Raw genomic sequence first — 23402 nt, forward strand, 5'->3', positions numbered from 1 at the left:
TGAATTCCATCCATGGACTGTATATTTTAGTTTTAAAACTGTATGCATAACAAAACAAAATATAATGCAAAGTTTGATTTAATGTATTATGAGACAAACAAAACCTACTCCATGGACTCAAACTCAATTTGTTTACTCAGAAGAGCACTTAATGAATTCAAGTTGGTAAAACAGCATAATGCACCCCTAACTGTTCCACATGAAGTTAGTTCACTCTGTATTGAAAAACACTGACTTATCTGTGCACTATTCTAAAAACTTGTTTTTTCAAACAGAATTCCTGATAGACAACCGCTCTGATAAAGAAAATTAATAAGGGTTGTAACATACTCTTGAAACAACTATATCTGTGCCCTGTATCATAAGTTTAGCAACTGATCATAGTGCTGCTTTCTATGAATGATTGCATTGATTATTATGTATGATCAGTTGTAAATATCCATCCCACGATCGATCGCTAAGCTTTATGTTACGGTGTCCAGGCCACAGGTTTGATTGGAGTCTTTGTAACTGTATTCATTTTACAGTTCACTTTGAATATGTAGGTTTTCATCTTCTGTGCACATTTCATGAGGAGCTTTAGACCTATTCTAGCATTTCAATACTGAAAATTTACAAGAACTCATTCAGGCCTGAAAACAGCCAACAATTATTTCCTGTATTCAAATCTGCCCAATCCAGACTTGAAGTGTTATCAAGTTCTCAAAATTATGAGCATGTGCAGTATGGAGCAGCAAACTGGCCCCACACTCTAGGCCACCGTACACCTTACGACTGATCCACAATTGGAATAAATCGCATTTTGCCCAGATTCTGAAAATGTGAACGAAAAGTATCTTTTTATTTGAGGTTCAAATTTACTGAAAGAACATTAATATAACAATTTTGGATGATTGTAAGCTTTTATTTTGAGTAAAGGCCAAGTTAGTTTCAAATCGTAGCCAAATTGTACAATGGCTATGACGTCATTACGACTAGATTTTAAATTCGCTTTGAATAAGGATGATAGCATACTCATAGATTTGAACATAATGATTTATAACATTACACAGACCAATCGTTAGGTATTTACGATGCGGTCTAGTGGTTCTGACTCTCGCCTTTGAAACAGAGGAGGGTGGGTTCAAATTTGAGCCATGGCATCATCTCTTTCTACAAGAAATTGATCAACTGTACTGAACCCAAGTTGAATGGGTAACTGGCACAATTGATTCCTTGCATGTACTACGTGCCTTTTGCACCATTCAATAGGCCAAGGCAAACATCCAGACATTTTTTATCTCGAGCCCTAGCTACTGACCGGCCGATGAAAACAATGCACTAGCGACCCATACAGCAGCACTACGTTTTGGCATGCCTACAATGCATAATACACAAACATCGCATTCATACTTTGTGCTGAACGTCGTAATAATAGAGTTTACCCATTTTGTTATCTGGAAGTTTACAAATCTTTCTGAAATTTTCTGTGCTGTTTCTGACATTATTTCATTGTGTGTCAGTGCCGTCGTCGTTAAGCGGATGTGATGTCATGCCGCCCTACCTATAGGTGACTAGATAATCAGCGCCTCATAATGACATATGATATTGTCCCAACAGCTGTTAAATCCGTACAACACTCAAGATATTGAATCCCTCTTGACGTTGAACTTGCAAACTCCAACTTTGACCAAGCAGACCGATATTCATGATCCAGATCATAAACATATCATTTCATTTGCCGCACCCGACCCAGGTGTGGTAATTGGGAACCTGGCAGGACCCTTGAATTGCTTGTGTGCCGTAAAAGGCAGCTGGGCTAAAGCCAGGGTAATAACATCCAAAATACTTTGAAAGTGCATTGGGACATCAGGTGATGATGGAAGCGGGATATGCGCGATCCAAGAACTGAATATCCTTATTATAACCATTATAACAGTTATTTATAATCTAAAACACACACATCTGCAAGTTCACGTTGATTGTTGAGTTCATTTAAATGCTTTAACAAGCTTCATGATCAAACCGGGAGAGATTGCTGTGTCATAATCCATACTTCTTTGCAAGCTGCTGATACTCCTGCTCATCAACTTCTGATTTCAGGTGAGAAAACAGTCCTTGGATTACTGGGAGTAATAAAGAGACACAAAAATATATGACAGTTAGGTTGCTGATGACAATTTTGGCATCGCAGATGGTATCATTTCAAAAACCACTTTAAACCAATTAAAAAAAAATGTCTGAAATAATTTTGGGTAATGCAAGAGAATAGGGCTGCATGATATGAAGATAATATAAAAATATTGTGACATTGAAACTTGCTGATATTGGGTTAGGTGCTTCGTAACACAAAGGTTAGCTATTGATCACTAAATAAAATGGCCTATCAAGATCATCGTTGCACGCGTATTTCGCTCGATAGACTGACTAGGAACCTATCAGAATTGTTCTTTCAAATTAGTGATTAATTGCAAAACCTTTGTGTTACAAAGCCGAGGGTACATTGCTTGTATATCAGACAAGAAACCTGCTTAGAATGCCATCAATCCCAAGCAAAAGTATCCGGTCCAAGGGGAAAGGCTGCAAAAACGTCACCCTAACTAGCATTTCTTGCTTGAGACTGAGCCCACAAACCTTTGGACTAGGGTCCATAGAAAATGCATCTTATAGCAAGATCGGCCAGTCTCCAATAGGTGATATTGTACCAATTTTAGTGAAGTGACTCGATTACAGGAATGGATAATTCTTTGAATAAAATAATTCTTTCCACTGAATCCTGGACATCATCCTACCTTGTTTTTCTCTTTGCGACATGAACATAACATTCATATCAAACCTCTTCACAGCCGTTAGCCTCTCCAGCGTTTCAAAGATGGGCGTGTTGGACCTGTGGATGGAATCAAATGAAATAGAATACAATCATTCTGTTGGAATTGAATTCTTAGAATTGAACATTTTAAACAAACTTCTAATATCAGAAGCCAAAGCTTGTTTTCCAGTCTCTTAAGTTGCAAATTGGGAGTTTTTACAGCAGTTCATGAATCAACCCTTTAAACTTGATAGGCTGGAATAACGGCCTCGCAGTGAACTTGCAAATACATGCGACTTGAAAAACATGGCTTCTTAATGTCAGGTGAACTTTTAAAACTGACGTCTTCTTCCTACTATGTTTAGGTATATTTAGTCAATATTTTCAGTCAAGATTAGTAGGCCTATTGATTTTGGAAGGTTTTAGCATACAAATGGCCAAAATATACTAGTCTACTAAGGAGGCTTTGTGTGGTATGTGCAGTAATACACAGCTTAATATGTGGTGAATAACCTGCTGACTATGAGGAAGCTATTGGTAATGTCAAAGCAGTGATTTTGAGCCTGACCGGGTACCAGGAGGGGGAAGATGAATCGTGAATCATGGGATTGAATCAAAGGATTTTATGAATGAAGTCGATTAGTGCAAATAATCCAGGGTATAGGTCACCACCGCCCCCAATATTGTTGTGAAAAGTCCCCAGATTTGACTGGGTATGAAAAAAGTATAAATTGTATAAAAATAATTTTAAAATTGTAAAACCAAAGTAAATGGGAAGTCTGACAGCAACTTGATGCGTTCCTACAGTCACTCAAAACATAGGAACAATATGAAACACCCACCTTGCCTCATAAAGTACATTAAGAATCACTAAGTTACCATAATCAAGTGTTAATGAATTAAATTATACAAGAAAACTCACGGAATGTAAGACACTGTTAAGAGGTGGAATATCTGGTTCAGCATTGCAGTCTCTAAAGAGTTCTGGAAAAGCTTTGGATAGCTGGCTGGTGGGATTTTCTACAAGTAGAAAAAATATTTGTTATCACTTCTCAAATTAGACTCTGTACCATACATACAAAAATTGTCTGTACAATACAAAAGATTTCTTTTTGTCTTATGAGCTTAAAATGGGTACAAGCGGCCATGTTGTTTCACCCATATGCAACTCTTATTCAATTCATTACAGAAATGCTGCGGAGTATGTGAAAGTCGCAAATAAAACAAAATAGTGGCACCCATGCACAAAGATTATTCTGCTATGGGCTGATAAATTCAAATTATTTCAAAAATTGTCTTGGTTGAGTAAGAAAAGGTTTGAAATATACAGTAGTATCAAGTCAAAGATTCGATATAGATTTACTTAAGGAAATATGAATCTCAAAGTGGTCAATATTTTCATTATCTTTGGCAACACCAATTTTCTAATGTATTTCTTTGGTTCATCGGTCTGGAAGTAATCGCACTGGTGACCGGCAGCATTGGTAAGTCACCAGTGTACTGCCCGCTTTGACTCAGCCCTAATTGTGACCTCTCCCATATCAATTACTGGTGCAAACTAAAATAGAGAATGTGAATAGGTACTGTAGTGGGACTAGGCCAGACTAGGATGAGCTATTTTCTGGTCCCATTAACTCACATTTCATATGTTTGAATTTTCTGTGATTTCTTTTATTATACAGTAACCTGTACAAAACATGTGAATATGGTTTGATACATCTTTTTTTAAAATAAAGTGTGGTAGTACAGTTCAACATAAAAATGATAATATAAGACAACAGCTAGTCTATTACTCAGTAGTCAGGGTAGATGATTATTAATTTTTACCTTGAAATATTCAAATAGGATGTCAGTATGTGACTGCAGTCTTTTCCAGTCTGCCTGTAGCTGGTAGGATGTTGAAGGCACACTTGGAACAGTTGGCTTGATGGATGCCACTCTAGGGGAATCCCCTCCTCCTCCTCTTGGGGAATCCCCCTTGCCTTGCTTTGAGCCAGAACTCTTTGGACAATTACTTTCCATTGCCTTTCCATCAGTACTGCCATCAGTCCTTGATTTGATCTCTTGTATCTTTTTATCATCAGTCCTATCCAAATCTCCATTTTGTTTGCTTTGGTCCGATGGCATGCTGTCAGCCTTTCCTTGTTGTACTTTGAGCTTTTCTCTTTCCATCTTCAACTTTTCTCTCTCCCTCTGCTTTTCTTCGGCCACTCCCTTTCCAACTTCTTGTATTGTCATTCTCTTCAAAGGTCTCTGTGGGTTCAAACAAAAGAGAATTCAATCTGGAGATCATTTCATCATGAAACAAAAAATCAGTAATTTTCAGTGACTGTTATAAGCTACTGAAATCCTTAATAATAATAATAATATTCCGCATTTATATAGCGCTTAACACATCGGAACAACGTCTCTAAGCACTTTACAGATATATTATTACCCTGGTCATTGGATCCTTGAATGCCCGCATACAATGTATGCACCTTCTCCACTCCCTGGCGAGCATTCCAACAAGAGTTCCGAGACTCATTTGCTAGGCATACTACATAGGCTTTCGCATCCTACCGGGTACCCATTTAACACCTGGGTGGAGAGTGGCAAATTGTGGATTGACGCCTTGCCAAAGGACGCTAGGCCATAGTGGGATTCGAACACACGACCCTCTGATTACAAGGCGAGAGTCAGAACCGCTACACCACGGCGCTTCCTTGCATCTGATTGGTACAGAGCAATTTTGTCACAGGCATCCGGAGGATAGGTAACAGGTAAATTTGTCAGTGAGCTTCATGAATCACTCTTGAGATATGAAGAGACATAGATGAGCCCAAAGGATGTACATGAATACCCCTGATCTGTTTGACAGGTATACACATGAATCTACAAACTGCTTGCATATGGAGTGCCAAATGGGAGGCATAGAGTTTTCCTTATATTTTCAGTATAGTGCTTTCAATACATGTAATCTCAACAGCATTGTGGGAATTATAAGGATACTTTGTACGGAAAGTATGTGTGAAACAGAGTAATAGTAATTTCATAGCTGAGATTCTTGTAAACTACTAGAAGTAGGGCAGCAAGATATTGCATAGGTTAATAAATTATTTGGGCTTTTGATAACCACAAGCTGTAATACCACAACATTTATAGTAAATTTTTATTACTACATGAAGTAGATCTAGAGGTGAATACTATAGGCATTTTTAAATAAATGGACTTTGAAAACAACCAATGGATAATTTTTCACAAAAACACCATTCATTTGATAATACTTTGACCCCAAATGACCTTTATCATGTGACCTCACACTCATGCAAATGATCAGTGATACTTGAATACCCTTAAGTTCAAGTTCCATGCAATAGATCCAATTATAGACCCAGCTGTAGTCTCGCTCTGCTATGCAGGCAAGACAAAAACCACATTCTATTTTTTTTCATTTGTTTGTATGCTGATTTGAGGACACCATATTTGAAACCGCTTTAATTTTTTTTATAATAGTTGATAATCTAAATATTAACATACTCCCTTCATTGTTTGCTCAATTAAAGACACCATTGCAAAATGAACTATGAGTAAATAGCAAAGCTGTTACAGAGAAGTGTAAATTCTTCTGCAAAAGCTTCTTGTGAAAGGGTCATTTCTTTGCTATGTCAGGAATTCCTCAGACAGTTTTCATTTTTTTTATTTTTTTATTATCTCAATCTCACTATCAAATGATTAGACTTCATTTTCTGCTTAAATATGTACACGATCTGTCTAAATAGACCCTACATAGTAGAATCAGACTTGCTCATGAATATGCAAATTAGCTAATGAATATTCATTAACACATCAAGACTCACGTACATCATCAACTTTTGTGGCTAAAACAGAGATTTATTATATTTTGGGATTTATAACACATGCAGAAGGAAGCTCAATTTCTTATACATAATAGTAACAATATTTTCAAACCCTGTAATTTACTTTCTATCAACTGTTTCACCAAAAAATTGAATGAAAATCACCATAAAAACACAGCACTAACCACTACCAAAATTTATATAGTTTATGTATAAACAATCTGACACCCTTTTACAATCAGAGATAAAATCTTTTTGTTTTCTTTCAACATTCTCCAGCAGGACCTATTATTGAAGTCAATAGCAAGGTCTACCATTACAACTAAAGTCAGAAAATCATAGCATTACACCAATTGCGTTGGGGCCGTGGCCAAGTGGTCTATTAAAGGTGCCTGGATTCCCAGCACATACCTCCCTTGACCTATGCACTTTTATCTATATTGCTTTTTTTATCTTCATCGAAAAAATGAAAATGCTTCATGCATTATTGATACCATTGTGTGCCTGTATTTAAAAAAAAGAAGAAGAGGTCAGGATGTTCGAGTAACCACGTTCGCAGACTCCTCAAATTGTATTCATTTTGTATTGCATTGGACTGACATTCAAATCCGAGCAAAACGGTGTCACAGGAAGACGGACAAAAGCAAAACAATCCACTAACCCCGCGAGTAAGTCGCGGCCTGTAGCCAGAAGACAGGTTAATGAAGGGACTGATTCTCTAAAGGATTTGATGGTGGACCACTTCATGAAAACCCAAGAAAAATTAGATAAAATTGAGAAGACAATGGAAAGTCAACTGAAAGAGACCATCTCACGCATTATACAAGTCAGATTAAAGTTGACTGAAGTAATAGCATTGGTAACTTTCAATCCAAAGGAGACTGACAAACTTCAGACAGAAACTATTCCCCTGATGAGGAAGCAGTTTGAAGAGAAGATTGAGGCCATGTCTTTAGAGTTGGAGAAGCTAAGTGTGTACATAATGAGGGAAAACATAGTACCACTAGGGATGTCAGAAGGAGGATATATATGTAGAGAGGACATAGAAGACACATGGGTTCTAGTTCCAGAGGGTGCACAGATGTCTGGCGGCAATACATCCACCTCCTATTAAGGCACGGATGCTATGGTACGGCAGGTCAGCGATAAAGAAAATAATGAAAAACGTGAAGATTCTGAAAGGCACAAAAATGGTGATATAACTGATGATTTGCCGACGATGGTTAGAGATGCAAGGAAAACCCTAGTTCCAGTTACTCCACACTGCAAAGGCTGCAGGAACAAGGGCCTACTTCTCTTCATCAAAACCAAAGAAATGGGTCGTATTGGAAATTTAATAACATTTTAAGTGAAAAATGATTATGTTACAGAGTTAAAGAAATTTGTGAACTGAGAAATGGATTGCAAACTGAAATAAAGTATCTCCTGATCCAAGTATTTATTGAGATGCACTATGAAAAATGCAGTGTTTAATCCCTTAGTGTTCAATCCCTTAGAAATTGCTTAGTGTTTAATTCCTTAGAAGTTAAGTCTTATTTTAAGTATTATTGTACCATTTTGGGTGCGTTCACAATTCCTTTGCCTGTGTCACTTTTTCTTTTCCTTTCCCACCCCTCTCTCTCTCTCTCTCCCACTCTCTCCTTTCCTTTCTTTTTGTCACCTTCATTCAGCTTTCTTTATTCTCTTTCCCCGTCATTTTCACTCATTTTCAAATCTAAATCTATTTATATATTTTATTAATCGCATGCTACAAACCTTTATAATTATGAGTATTTTATTATTGTTTAGTTATTAATATATATTGTAAATCAACCATTGGAATTGGGACAGGAGGCTTCATGCCACAGTAATTAAGTTAACTTTTTCTGTCCCTGGCGTTCCACTGGTTGATATTTCTTATTTTGTATTGTTTACATTGAAATGTATTTTTAAATGTTATTTGCCGAATAAATAATAATTAAAAAAAATAAATAATAATAATAATAATGATAATAATAAAAAATCTGTTCAGAAGTCTCAATTCTTCTGCAAGGTCCACCATTACAACTAAAGTCAGAAAATCATAGCACCAATTGTGCTCAAGTTCTAAATCAATTGATGAGTTGTCTATAGTGTTTTTGAAATTGGGCTACAAAATATTTTTTATTATTTTTTATAGCAATTTTAACTTAAATATTTCACGGCTCATTTGAAAACAACATAAACAACACTAAGTATAAGCTGGGGTTTTTTTTTATTCCTACAGACCTATTTGATGATACCATTGACACCAATTAACATTTATGATAGTGGATAATTTTAAATAAAATCTCCAATCATATTTTGCAGAATTAAAGGCAATATTAAAATTAAAAAAAAAAAGAAGCCGGATCCACGTATAAATAAGATGAGCAAGCTGTTCAAACAAGTGTTTCTCATTTGGTGCTATGTCAGGAATTCCTGAGACAATGCATCAATTTGTGAAAATATATCCAATTCAAATAATCATATGATTAGACTCCATCCGCTGATCCACTTGTCAAAGGTGATAAGCGATAAACAATCTAATAAAAACAGACCATCATCAGTGAAATCAAACTTGCTCATGAATATGCAAATTAGCTCATGAATATTCATTAACAAGTCATGGTTCACATATATCATCAGCTTTTATGGCTTAAACAAGGATTTATTATGTTTTGGGATTCAAAACACATGCAGATGGAAGCTCAATTTCTAATACTTAATGGTGACAATATTTTCAAACCCTGTAATTTACTCTCTATCAACTGTTTTACAAAAAAATTAATGAAAATCACCATCAAAACAAAACATTAACCACTACCAAAATGCATATAGTTTTTGTATAAACAATATGACACCCATTTCCAATCAGAGATAAAATCTTTTTGTTTTCTTTCAACATTCTCCAGCAGGACCTACTATTGAAGTCAATAGCAAGGTCCACCATTACATCTAAAGTCATAAATACTAGAAGCAATACACCAATTGTGATCAGATTCTGTTTTCAAAATTGAGTTACAAACCAACAACTACGACACTTAGATTCAGCCGTTTTTCAAAATCATTTATCATAGGCAAATAGAGGATATAATTTTTTTAATAGTTGACAATTTCAAATAACATTGTCCATCATGTTTTATGAATTGATGCCAACAACAAAAAAATTAAAAAAATTAAAAAAAGCTAGACCAAGGGGGGTGATTCAGAAAATAACCTATAATAGTCGATTTGACAGTCCCATAGGCTCAATACACCAACCTAGAAATGTTCTTTCCGATGAAGTTTTTTTCTTGATTCGTGTTCCTATGGGGTCCTAGAACAAATTCAGATTGGTTGCCCAAAGTTGCCGTTTGGGCAATTTTGCTAATTTGCATATATCCAAAATGGCCGCCAGATGCCATCTTGAAAACCTAACTTTTGAACCCCTCGGCCCAAAATTATGAGTAATGACTCTTTTTAGGGGGTTAGGGGTGTGTAGAACCGATTTCTATCATCATTTTTGCAATATAAGGTCATCTTCAGGTCAAATCCAAGATGGCCGCCAGATGCCATCTTGAAAAATTGACTTTTGATCCTCTTGCCCCAGAATGACGAGTAATACCTCTGTTTATGGGTTTCGGGATGTGTAGAATCTCTTTCTGCTATCTATTTTGCAATAAAATGTCATCTTCAGGTCAAATCCAAGATGGCCGCCAGATGATGCGATTTTGAAAAATTAACTTATGATTCGTTTGTCCCAGAATCATGAATAATACCTCTTTTCGTGAGTTATTTGGTATGTTGATTCCATTCCTGTTAATAATTTTGCAATATTGGCTCATCTTCAGATCAAATCCAACATGTTCAAACGCTAAACGCCATATAAAAAAATACTTTCCGAGACTATTGAACCGTAAGTACTCTTCCTAAAAGCATACACGCTTTCCTGAAAAGGTTACTATTATGTGTAGGAGCCCATTTAAGAGGATTTCAGTAAGAATGATTCATTTCTTTTAATCACTCCATCTTTAGTTCGAGGTTAAGTCATGTCTAAGATGGTCAGAAGGTTGTTAGATTTCGTCATTAACCGCTCACTTTAGACATGTTAGATTGATACAATTCAAGGTTCGGGCTATGATCTATTTCGGGAGTCCATATCATTTTTTACGTCCAACTATACTTTTCTAGTGAAAGGACTTCGAAGTGTTATTTGAATTAAAAAGTGATTTTACAGAAAATTAGTTAACTTATTACCTTCCTTTATAATTATCAGACTTTTCGTCCTGACAAGAGCCATTGACTTGGTCAGCAGGAGTGCACTATTTAGCCTCCTGCAGAAGATTGGCTCCCCCAAGACTGTTCCATGGTCGTATCATTCCATGACAACAGTTTGCTACACCGCTGGAACATCTGGTAGCTTCCCTCAGTTCCTGTGAGCAGTGGCGTGAAGCAAGGCTGCGCCTTGCCCCGACACTCTTTGGGATCTTCTTCTCCATGCTTCACCAGTATGCATTTGGCGAATGCACAGAAGGCTTCTATATTCGTACCAGAGACCGACTACGTGCCAAAACAATGGTCAGAATGGTTCTCATTCGTAAGATGTTGTACGGGAACGATGTCGCCCTTGCCTCTCAAGAAGCGGGGGTACAAGAAATAGTCATACAGCCGCCTGTCCTGTGCATATAAAAAAGTTTGGATCACCCATCAGCCTGTGAGACAGAAATCCTGATCGACTCAAGACACGGACTGTCCTCCAGATATCTCTATCAACAGCATGCACTCGTCTGGTTGTGGAGGACTCTTCACCTACCTTGGATCGACTATCTGTCTCTAGCTTCTTTTCCCTGGACAATGAGGTAAGCACCAGAATAGGAAAATCTGCCACAGGCATGGCAAAGTTCCTGTACGGAAGTAAGTCCTGGAAAACGTACGCCGACCAAGAAAAGCGGCAAAACACCTTTCATGTTAGCTGCCTCGGACGTATCATGCACATTGAATGGCAGGACCAAGTAAAAAAATACAGAGGCCCTTCAGCGTACGTGCTGGCATCCTCAGTTTATTCTCGCTCTCTAGTCAACGGGTCGTGTGGTCCAGTGGTTAGAGCATTGGACTCATAATAGCAAGGTTGTGAGTTCGAATCCCAACTCTGCCATTGTCTCCACTTTGATAAAAAGGCCCAAGAGTGATATCTGTCGTCTATTACGTCAGCCACTATGACTGATTAACCTAGACGTAAAATGTTTCCAAGGTAATTGGTTATATACCAGCTTGGCGTTTACCAGCAAAAAATGCTGTCCTGCCGAGTTCCTACGGGAGTTACCACAAACAGAAACAGAACAGAAACATAAATGCGCCTCAAGTGGTTGGGGCATGTTCGCCGCATGAAACCTTGGCGAATCCCAGAAGCGATTCGCCAAGGTAATGTGAGCTGTGTGATTGGTCTCATCCTAGTCAACTGCAAACGTGACATAAAACTTCCGGCATATAGACACTAACACTTATGAAGATGTAGATGATAGTCGCCATTCTATGAAGAGCTACTAAATACAGGGGTCAAGACGTCAAAAAATAATCGGAATGCTAAATTGGCAGACCAAAAGACTAGGAGGAAGGCTAGGACAGCATCTCTATCTAAACCTGTCTCAGCGTCATTCTCCTTCATCTGCACAAATTTGCTCTAGAGACTGCCACTTAAAATGTAAGACCTAGCAATACACCATCGTCTTTTAAGACGAACTGATGCCTGCCAATCATTGGACACATTGATTTCGGAAAAATATGGAGAAAACACTTCAAATTCAAATAAGACTCTAAAAGCCTCTTCAGTTCAAAAGTATGAATGGACATTAAAACAACTAAAAATACACGCGAAATGGATCATAGCCCAAACCTAAAGAGGGTTCATTCTAAGGTGAGTAGTTAATGCCGAAATCTGACATCTCAGATGTGACTCCCCCTTGACCTAAAACTTGAGAATTAACAAAACAAATGAGTATTCTTACTGAAATCCCTTTACATTAGCTCTTACACGTATAAGCCTCGGAATGTATCTTTTCAAGATGGCGTTTGGTGGCCATCTTGGATTTGATCTGAAGATTTTCCTTTATGCAAAATCACAGCATGCATTGAATCAACATACCAAATGACTCACGAATAGAATTATCATTCATGATTCTGGGGCAAAGGGTTCAAAAGTTAATATTTCAAGATGGCGTCACCTGGCGACCATCTTGGATTTGACCTAAAGATTACATTATATTGCAAAATAGATAGCAGAAATAGATTCTACACACCCCAAACCCCGAAACAAAGGTATTACTCGTAATTCTGGGGCAAAGGGTTCAAATTTATTTTTTCAAGTTGGCATCTGATGGCGGCCATCTTGGATTTGACATGAAGATGACCTTATATTGCAAAAACAATAACAGAAATGGATTCTACACAACCCTAAACCCCTGAAATGAGATATTCCTCGTCATTTTGGGGCAAGTGGTTCAAAACTTAGGTTTTTAAGACGGCATGTGGCGGCCATTTTGGATTTATGCAAATTAGCAAAATTGCCCAAACGGCAACTTTGGGCAACCAAGCTGAATTTGTTCTAGGACCCCATAGGAACATGAATCAAGAAAAAAACTTCATCGGAAAGAACATTTCTAGGTTCTGATAATGTCAAATCGACTATAAGGCCTTTTATCTGACAAGTCCTGTTTTATCAGACAGTTACCATATGAAGAGTGCTTCTTATCCTGTTTTATCAGACAGTACAATATCAAGAGTGCGTCTCATCCAATCAAAATAAAAGAAAGTTGTTAGATCCGACAACTTTGTCAGACAAATACAGTGCGAGTCAGAAAAAAATGTTACACTATTTAAATTAAGTATTTTTAAAGAAAATGTGGGATTCAGAGAGAATTTCTAGCATGTATGGATAGAGTAAATATTCCTTTGTCACTTGGTAAACTTTGTTTCAGTGTTGTTATGGTTGAGTGCACAACAGCCATTGTTTGAAAAAGTGTCAATACCCATTTGCGCCAAGTCATGTGATTACCTGCTGAAACAGAGACAAAAGCATTCACACAAACTATGAGCGTAAAGTTTATGCGTATGTTTATCAATCAAGAAAAATAAACAAGAGAACCAGTAAATCAATAAATCATCTTCGCTGAAAAAAGTTCCTTTTCATTGTCATTTTGGCCACAACTTTGACAAAGCTTCCTGCCTTCAGTCTTCCACAAGTTGCTCTGATCCGTGAGAGGCTCTGATGATGCGTTGCTGCAAGTCATCCAGAACTGCAGGTGGGGTGCTGTACACTTTTGACTTCAGGTACCCCCAGACGAAGACAGGCAGACACTTCGCAGGGCCCTGGCAGCAATGCTCCATCAGGCTCAGAAGTGCATTGAGAGAAATGGACAACAACAATCGACAGAATACCAGTATGACAATAGAAATGCTGTGACTTCCATATTCATCGGAGCGGCAACCTGGCATACAGATGATAATTTCTCACACCCACAGCAAGATTATTATAGTAAGCACATAATCACTGATGGTGAAAGTAATGGAACAAACAACCATATGAAATATTCATGGAATATATATATAATTTGCCAATATCAATAAGGTGTATTTATATGCAATACTAACCTTTGACCTAAGATGGGGTGGTTTTTCAACAGCGTGAACTACGTTTGAAGGTTCTTCTGCTCGACGTCTTTCTTCTTCTTTCTCTTTCAGCAGTTTATCTATCTTCTTGATCTCATTCTTAGCCTGCTTATTCTCTGTTTCTATGTTCAACACTTGCTGGAAATCTAAAGGAAATTACCAGAGGAACCAAGTCACAATTAGAGAGAAAACAATCTTGGTAGTTGAATAATATTTGTGAAGTAAACAAATATAAGAAAAACAGAATAAGGAATGTGAAAGTCATTGCTCTTAGGGAAAAATCATATCATTGGGACCATGTTAATCTCAAAATGGCAAATTTGGTGAGTAGATAATCATTATGACAAGTAGTACGGACAACTTTTCCATTTGTCACATACTCAATTATAAGTTTGAAGGTTTCTTCTTATAGGAACAGTAATGAAAATATTTCATAGATTGTTCTCTTCAAAAATATAATTTTGAGAAAAAGATTTGAAGAAAAAAACTTACACACTTTGTCTATGGAAGCAAATGTGCTTACCCCACATCACAATATTACCAACACCACAAATTTGAAAACCAAAGAGGTATAGAGATTACATCTTTTTACAACTTTAAAAAATCATCACTTTCATACTTTTTGTCCTATATTTTTTCAAACTGCAACATATAGTCCTGCTTCCCTTTAGGACAACTGACATATCAAAATGATGCAACTGTTCTAGGTACACTAATGACAAAGAAAAAGATTTTGTGTCAGAAATTCAGCAAGCTGAACTCCTATTGAAAAGCATTTGCATTTCCATCTGATGGAGAGTTTCTAGTCTTGGAATCTTAAGGCCCATCATTCAAAACTCAATCCCTGTCCCCCCCCCCCACCATCCAACAGTCTTTATACAGTATATATTGTCGGCTAGATTTATTGATTTTTATTCACAATACCTTTTTTTGCTTCTTCCAATTTACTGAGTTCCAGCCTGGCAGCCCCTCTCCGAGCATAGGCCTTGACATACGTACAATCAAGGGATATTGCCAAGTCACAGTCCTTCTCTGCCTCTTCATACCTTTTGAGAGATATGGAATGAAATGGATGCCTGATGTAATATTATTTCAACTTAAGTGAATTACTGCTGTTTTCAAAAAGATAGTTTCAAATAATTTACTATGGGAGGTATTCTAATGATTATACTTAGTTTAGATTTTAGTCCGAACAAGAATTTAAGCCCACGCTTCTAAGTTCTATGGAATATTATGCTTCGTCTTCCTTCTCAAATTATCATAAAAAGATAATGAAGGTACTGAATACTTCACAGAAATACACCTGTTTCTTCGCATTACTCTATCAAAAAAATTAGAAGTTTTTAATGGCAGATTCAAATAGTTTGTACTTGGTGAACGATTTTGCAACTAGATTGCACAAAATTGTGGTCTAAGTTATCCTAGGGTTAAAGTTGTAGTCGAAGTCTGGCGAAATGCTATACTACCTACAACTCATAAATCAACCTCTGGCAGACACAAACAAAGTTTAGGTTGATACAGACACAAGCTCAGGCAACAGAACCTTTTTCTCAAAAAGTTGAATGTTCAGAATGAAGATACATGGCTGCCATAATGCCTCAGTCACACAGACCAAACTGACTCCATACCGATCAAATCTACTGTGTTATTTCTAATGACATATCATCGGTCGGCTTAGGGTCGGTTTCGTTAATATGACTGCAGCATCACACAGTATCTAATGGGATAGTCTCCTTTTTCACATACATATAGCATATCGGCTTCATCAAATGAGATCAAAGCTGGGATTCTGACTAAACATCACATGAAAGTTATTTAGATATTCCAAAGAAAAGCGATTTTTTCCCAGAATAAGAAAGGAGGTCCCAACACCCAAGCGATTATTCCATGCAACTTACCTCTTCAATTTGAGAAGAGCCATTGCTCTGTTAGCAGAAAGAAGTGCGTTGTCAGGGTCAACATTCAGACCTTTAGAGTAGCATGCTAAAGCTTCTTCATATTTGCCTTTCTTGAAGAAAACATTTCCCTGCAAAGAAATGGATACTCGGTATATTCATATATAAATCAGACGTGCACCAGTAGGGACAGTGATTTTCCGTTTAAAAAAATTGCCTTTTCCGTTTCAGAAAATCTAAAATTCCGTTTCAGCATGTCAGAAAACGGAAATTCCGTTTCTCCATAGACTTTGTACACACGGAAAAGTGACAATTCCGTTTACACATTGAATAGCAATAGCACAACACGTACACTAGCACTGGTCAAAATTTGTATCTGCTACTGTACCAACAACATAATAGAATCCGTTCTAATCGGATCTATGCGGGTGCATAAAATATTTTTACAAACCTATTTAGCATGCATACATCCTCACCTTTCACATTATTAGCATTATTTCACTGTGAAATGATATTTCATCGATAATTTTGGGGTGTTTTGGACATCGTTATCATCAATAAACGGCTTTTGCCAATCCGCCATCTTGGATTCTAAGACCACGATATCGTGCTGTTACATCACGACCGTGTAGTTGAACGATATGTGTGCATGTGAAGCCCAACCAGGCCGGCCGGGTACGGGTGGTGCACGTGCGGGATACAATCGAGTGTGGTGATGTCGAGTGCAGTCACGATGTGTGAATTGTCATGATAGTAGCGAAGTGAGATCGTGTTTTCTGGGGTTTTGTGGCCATTTAATATTCTCATTTTGTTGTGATTTTGGAGTAATTTCTGTTGCTATTCTGTGTATTTTGAGGGAAAATACGTTTTCCGTGATTTTCCGTTTCAAAAGGCCCTTTCCGTGAATTCCGTCCGTTTTCCGCGATCGCGGAAAATCACTGTCCCTACACCAGTAAATGTGTCCGTGTCAACAAAATGTGGAGTGGGATAGAGAAAAATCATATAACCATGGCAATAAAATTTCATTAATAGTTAATCATTTAAGAAAATACAACTTGTCATCTGGGTCATGTTTCCTCAAGCTGTGTGTTAAGTTACGAATGACTTTGTACATGACTGAGATTTCTATTTTTCATTTCATTTTATTTCCACATTTCAAAAACAAAGTAGTATAATAATTTCTCTGCACTCCATAACAAAAACATAATAATGAAATTGATGGAGGCCTCGAAAGGAAAGGAGAGAGAAAACCAGACTTTACAATGCGAGAAAAGAGCCCTTTTTTATTGCACAAAATAATAGCAATGTAGCAAAAGAAAAGTGGAGTTGGTGGCAGGAATCTGCCACTGCCGATTCGTGTAAGCTTACTATTGATGTTATTGTTTTTGTTCAAATGTCAAGGAATTCTCTGGATTACTGGGGATTATGACGTCTGCACAATAACAGAGTATGCTTAAGCTAATCGGCGACAGTGTTTTACATTGACAGATTTTTTTTAATGTACAAAAATAGAGACATAGTGGATGAAATGGCTCTCTTTTTCACTCAGATTTGGGAGAGCCCTTTAAACTAAATAGGGACAAATGAAAGGGAATGGTTATTTCATATTTCTGTCCTTTATTCTTATTGTGCGAATAAGGTAAGTTATCTGCAAAAAAACATCAATTTATTTCCTATACTGCATTTAATAAATATGATTGGTACTTAACTAGAAAAAAAGATTGCTGAAAACCAAAATGTAAGCTGGGTAATTCAAGCTGCTACCTGTATGTGGGGTTGTGAAAATTAATTGCTGGTCTGCTTCAGTTAACATCCAGATCTCTCAATTGCAAGTTTGCAAATAAGATTTCCAATCGATATTTTCGATTAAGTATGCTCACCTTCTCCTTCTCTGCGTTTGCCTCCATTATTTTCCGCTGTGTCTCCATTTCTTCCCTCTCTGCCTCACTGTCTGTCTCCTCCTCTTCGTCGTCTTCCTCTTGTGCCTTCCTTGCGCTTTCTTCGTCATCACTATCCAACGCTGCACAGGCTGCATCCTAAAGCGACAGAACGACAACAGGATAAGGATTTTTAAATTTATTTCTTTATCTTTTTTTAAACATAGCTAACATGTCAAAGAATATGGAATGCTTTCACTACTGAAGTAAGGGATGCTGCTGTTCTCAATTCCTTACCTTCCTTCCTCCTTTATACTCTGAAACAATTATCTCTCTTTGCCACAAGATTTAATTTTAATTTCTATTTTGTTTGGGCTTCTTAAATGATTATATTCTTAATTTTAGTCCATTGTATTATACATGTTTATATCAATTTACTGTGTTTATCTCCATATTGCCAGATTGAATCAGAACAGTAATACAATACTCATCATTTTTTATTTCACCATTCTGTATTTATTAATGACCAACAGACCACCTTTCTAATTATTACTTTCAATCATTATCCAGTTATATGTAAAACATCAATCAGCTTATATGCATGTCATTATTCTTTTAAGGAAATTTCGCTAAACATTGAGCTAGATTATATTTTGTAATGTTTATGTTTTGTATTAAAGTTGATATTAATTTTTTACAAAGTGCTACAGGTGGGGGGGGGGGGGGGGGTGATATGCTTCCGAGCAACAGCTCTTTCTTTAATCACCCCTGACCAGCATGTAGCACTGCTCCATTCTGTATTTGTTTTTACCAGGTATAAATTTCATTTATGGTTGTATCATGATTTGGTCAAATAATAATACTATGAATAATAATTACAATAAAGGAGCATGCAGAAGAGTAAACAGAGAGCGTAATTCACCCCTAAATGTAAAAACATACTTGTAAATAAATAGCCCTTGTAAGACATAGGAGTAAAAGAGCCACGGAGATTTGATTTCAGGTTATAAATATTACAAAAGATGTTATTTGAAATGGACAGAAGCAGAAAAATGTACTTCATGAATAATACATTATTTTTTCGTGCAAATCAAATAAAAATTACATGCAAAGAAAATAAATTAATTACTCATTCAATCAATATAATATATAATATAATTACAATATGAATAGTCTGAAATGATACTTCACCAGTCACATCTCAATGACAAAAAAATTTCATAAAAAGTTTTGAATACTTGGGTTATAACTGTTGTTGCTCCCCAGTAACTTTTAAAACCCGAGTGAATCTATATTCAATCCTTAGATTGGTTTATCTTCGGTGAAGTGATCAGTTGGGTACGTGGTAGTATGTAGAGACCATAAAATCCTCACGGCAAATACATACTCACCACATCAAATTTATCCCACGTCTTGTAGTCATAACAGCGGATCTTTTTCCCCTCTGTACTCGATGTCCCATTGGTTTGAGCAGAGGTAGACTCTTTGGAGATCGAATCAGTTGGATTTCCAATATCCTGCTTCTTTTTGCGCTTCTTCTTGGTGTCAACCTTTCTGTTTCGTATTGGTGGAATTACCTGTTCAAATGGAGAGAAGAGTTAAAAAAAAATTGTAATCATGAGCTAGTAAGGCACCTTTCTAAATTTTTCAATGTTATATTTCATTGCTTTTTTTTTAATACAGCAAGGCAAGGGCAATTTTGTAAATCAAATGTCTAAAAAGTAAAACAAGTAAAACATAGTAGGGAGTTCGGTGAAATGCCACTTTCAGAATTTGTATCTGTCTGTGCACCCATGTACAAACCAAGTATGAAGCCATACCTCCCAACCTTTGATAATAAAAAATCAGTATCAATACTACGAGGGCACCGAGTGGGTGTCCGGCCCGTTTTAATGGTAGGCCTAGGGGCTCTTTGCATTTTCAGCATGTAAGAGTAGCGCATTTCCCTACACTTTTTAAAGCAAATATACCCTCATAATCTACCTTTATGTAATTTAATATAATTTGTCAATTAAAAGAAGGTCTTTAAATATCACTTTTGTGACAAAAAAACACCCAGTTTCATGCAGGTGTGATTTGTTTTCATTTAAATCTATGAATTTTTCTTGTTCACCAGAGCTCTCAAAAACTTTAATTTTGAATATATTTTTGAGAGCCCTCTATTGGTGGAAAGTGAGATTGATGCAGATCTTCATCTCCACATATTCTCTTTTTAATTAGAAAAAATTAATTTCAATAATTCAATTGAGTTATGGGCCAAGGCATAGGCCTATTTTTATGATGAATTTAGATCTAAGTTGGGCCTAACTTACTGTATGAAAAACTGACGTGCCAAAAAATCAAACATTTATCCAGCCTATATCAAGAGAAAATAAGCCAAACATTGACAATCATATTCATGTTATTTCACCGCACAGGGGTTACTGACTGAGGACAAAACCTAAATTGGATAAGTGCTTGTTGGTATAAGAGAGCAGATTTTCAGCCATGACAAAAACGGAGCCTGAACTAAACGGCTGCATGCGCCCGACCCGCACTGCGCACTTGCGGTGCGCCGGTGAGCTAAGACGGGGAGGCCGAGGCGCAGCAACTCGGCGGGCGCCGGGAGCTTAGGCAAGCGAAGCAAGTAGATTTGGCGTTCGGCTCCGAAGGCTCAACTTGAGATCGAAATTTGATAATCTCCTTTCTTCCTCAAAAATTTGACAACTATTCAAAAAATAAAGTACAGATCAATGTTAAAATTGCGTTGGGATAGATCTAACTTAGAGTAGCGTCGGTGCGCGGCTGGCCGGGCGGCGCGGGGGTATGGTGTGCAGCCGTTCGGTAGCTGCAGCATGCAGGCAGCGCAGCGCAGAATTAGAAGCTCTGCAATATACCACTGAAATCACCAAACACACTAGACATACACTGCACATTCACTAACTCACTCCCACACTACAAAATCTTCTGGCGACATGGGCAAAACCTCAAATAAAAGGTGAAATTTTCTTACCTAAATCACCATATTTCGCGTCAAAAATATCTCCACCGGTAATTTTTAACATCGTAGTTAGGAAACAATGGGTCTAAAAAAGTGTATTTTTCACGGTTTTTCCGATGTTCGTGGATTATGAAAACATGTCCTCACTAAAAACTGGCACTTTCGCGAGCCGATGTCAGCCGCGATTTTTTTCCGGAAGTCAACGCTAAGTGCGGCCGTAGCGTGTACGCTCGTTATTTTCACATGCATTTGCAATGGAACTGCGCACTTAGCAATGTTTGCGCGCCGTTTAACGTCGCTCTCTGTGCAAAACTAGCGCATTTGCGTAGCCGTGCGCTCCAGTCGTTTATGCGTTAGTCGCATCTTGATATGAGCCGTGCATGCGTTAGTCGCATCATACAGCCGTTTCAATAATTTCAACACTATATTGATTAACCCAAAAATCGGAATTTTGGTTTTAAAATTCGGAATTCGGAATGGAGGTATAAAAATCGGTATAATTCCGCCAAAATCGGAATGGTTGGCAGGTATGTGAAGCCATTAAAGGAGGAGGAAAAACCCTATAGAAACCTATACCATGAAAAACTTTGAAGTTTTATGAATAAAATGATGTATAATTCAAGTGCATGCCTTGCCTCACATAGCAGCGCACTGCACTTAAAAAAAAAGTTAAACAGTCCCATTCATTGCATTTTTGTGTAAGTTATGAAAATCTACTTATGCTGTATAAAAAAATCTGCACATTCTCCCCTTTAAACAGAAATATCTCTTTCAACATTTGACATCATGAGTTGATTTAAGCACCATTCTTTTTCTTATTTCACAAGCTTTCCAATGGTACCAAATTTGTTGGGATTCCTTCAAGATTTCAAAAAGCCACTGTCTCCCTACTCAAACAAGCCTTTCATATTTTTTTTGACAGAACAAAATCTGCATATTTTCCCCTGTAAATTGGAATATCTCTGTCAATATATCAGACAATGAGTTGATTGAAGCACCATTATTTTTCTTATTTCACAAGCTTTCCAATGATAACAAATTTGTTGGGATTACTTCAAGATTTCCAAAATTCACCAAACTCCCTAAACATAAACAAGTACGGTACTTATTCATAGCATAGAGCTTATGACATGTTACCCCAGGGAGCTCCGGCCCGCGAACATGGCGAAGCGGGCCAGAGCCCAGGACTCATCCGTGTAATATTAGGCAGAGGGTACTCTCCAAAATGGGGTTGCAATAGCACCTGAAATAAAAGTGAAAAAAAAAATTATGCACTTACCTCGATTATATGGATGAAGGTCTATCGTGACACAGAATCCCGACATCGAGGCACAAACTGGACCCTCAAATAATTGAAAAGTTCTGTCTCCTTCTTTCAAAATTGAAAACAAAATGGCCAATCGATACCAAGAACGAATGCGACATAGAGGTCTAACTTTTCCTTATTTTGAGGGTCCAGTTTGTGCAGTGCCTCGATGTTGTCAGGATTCTGTGACTGTGTCACGATAGACCGTAGACGTTCATCCATATAATCGAGGTAAGTGCATTATTTATTTTTTCCCCTTTTATTTGGATTGCTATTGCGACCCCATTCTACCCCATTTTGGAGAGTACCCATGTCTGCCTAAAAAAATTATTATTATTAAAATTATTATTACACGGACGAGTCCTGGGCTCCGACCCGCTTCGCGAGCCGGAGCTCCCCTGGGTTAATGTCATGTATGTCGTTATGAATAATTCATTGACCATCTGATGCGTGTTGCTGGCGCGCGTAGCCTGCAGAAGCCTGGTCTACAATTCACTCAAATGGGAAAAATGCCTTGAAACTTTTCTATAAACCGGTATGTTCCCTCGCCTACGGCTACGCCGCGCTTGTCTGCATACACCGCCGCCGGCCTGCCGGTGGGAAACCCGCCGCAACTGGGGGACAAAATCTCGGTCCGATACCGTACCGTACCTTTTCTTTCGAACTTGTTGGGGCATCTCCTCCTGTGCCTTGTTTTAACTCGTTATCTCTCTTCTTGATGTTAGTTTCCCATGAATCAAGATCTCGCAAGAAAGATTGGATGTCTTCTTGATTATGTCTCACATCTTTTTGAAGTTGGAGGAATTTATCCGCACTCATTTTGGCTATTTTTTGGTCAGAAAATTTGATTCCTTGCACGATCGAGACGACGACAGATAGATAGACGAGTCAATTTTATGGAGGCTTGTGAAAGAGATCACATTGAAAGAAATTAGGAATGTGAGGCGAGGAGAGCGAAGATTGAAAACCGATAAGAAAAAGGAGAAGAGGAAGTAGAAGATACGAAAATAATAATCATATTAATATAGAAGAAGGAGGAGGAGGAGGAGAAGAAGAAGAAGAAGAAGTTCGTC

General features: G+C 37.5%; 1 protein-coding gene across 1 annotated transcript; it reads right to left on the bottom strand.

Moving 5' to 3' along the window:
* On the bottom strand, positions 1-23268 carry LOC129256583 (RNA polymerase II-associated protein 3-like). Its single transcript, XM_054894751.2, has 10 exons — positions 22981-23268; positions 19435-19620; positions 18047-18202; positions 16170-16297; positions 15196-15317; positions 14254-14417; positions 4616-5041; positions 3711-3808; positions 2772-2866; positions 1-2105 (listed from the first exon to the last, which is right to left on the bottom strand). The coding sequence occupies exons 1-10, from the start codon at positions 23146-23148 to the stop codon at positions 2023-2025; spliced, it is 1626 nt and encodes a 541-aa protein (XP_054750726.2). The 5' UTR covers positions 23149-23268; the 3' UTR covers positions 1-2022.
* Between the last annotated feature and the right edge of the window lie 134 nt (positions 23269-23402).

Source organism: Lytechinus pictus, chromosome 3 (genome assembly GCF_037042905.1).
Source record: "Lytechinus pictus isolate F3 Inbred chromosome 3, Lp3.0, whole genome shotgun sequence".
In the NCBI taxonomy this organism is placed as follows: domain Eukaryota; kingdom Metazoa; phylum Echinodermata; class Echinoidea; order Temnopleuroida; family Toxopneustidae; genus Lytechinus; species Lytechinus pictus.

Bases quoted from the DNA above. Each gene is read 5' to 3' on its own strand.
- LOC129256583 (XM_054894751.2), bottom strand. From the start codon at position 23,148: ATGAGTGCGGATAAATTCCTCCAACTTCAAAAAGATGTGAGACATAAT. The intron at 16,298-18,046 runs GTGAGCATACTT...ATTTCTTTGCAG, and splicing joins CAAACGCAGAGAAGGAGAAG to GGAAATGTTTTCTTCAAGAA. The intron at 15,318-16,169 runs GTAAGTTGCATG...ATCTCTCAAAAG, and splicing joins GCTCTTCTCAAATTGAAGAG to GTATGAAGAGGCAGAGAAGG.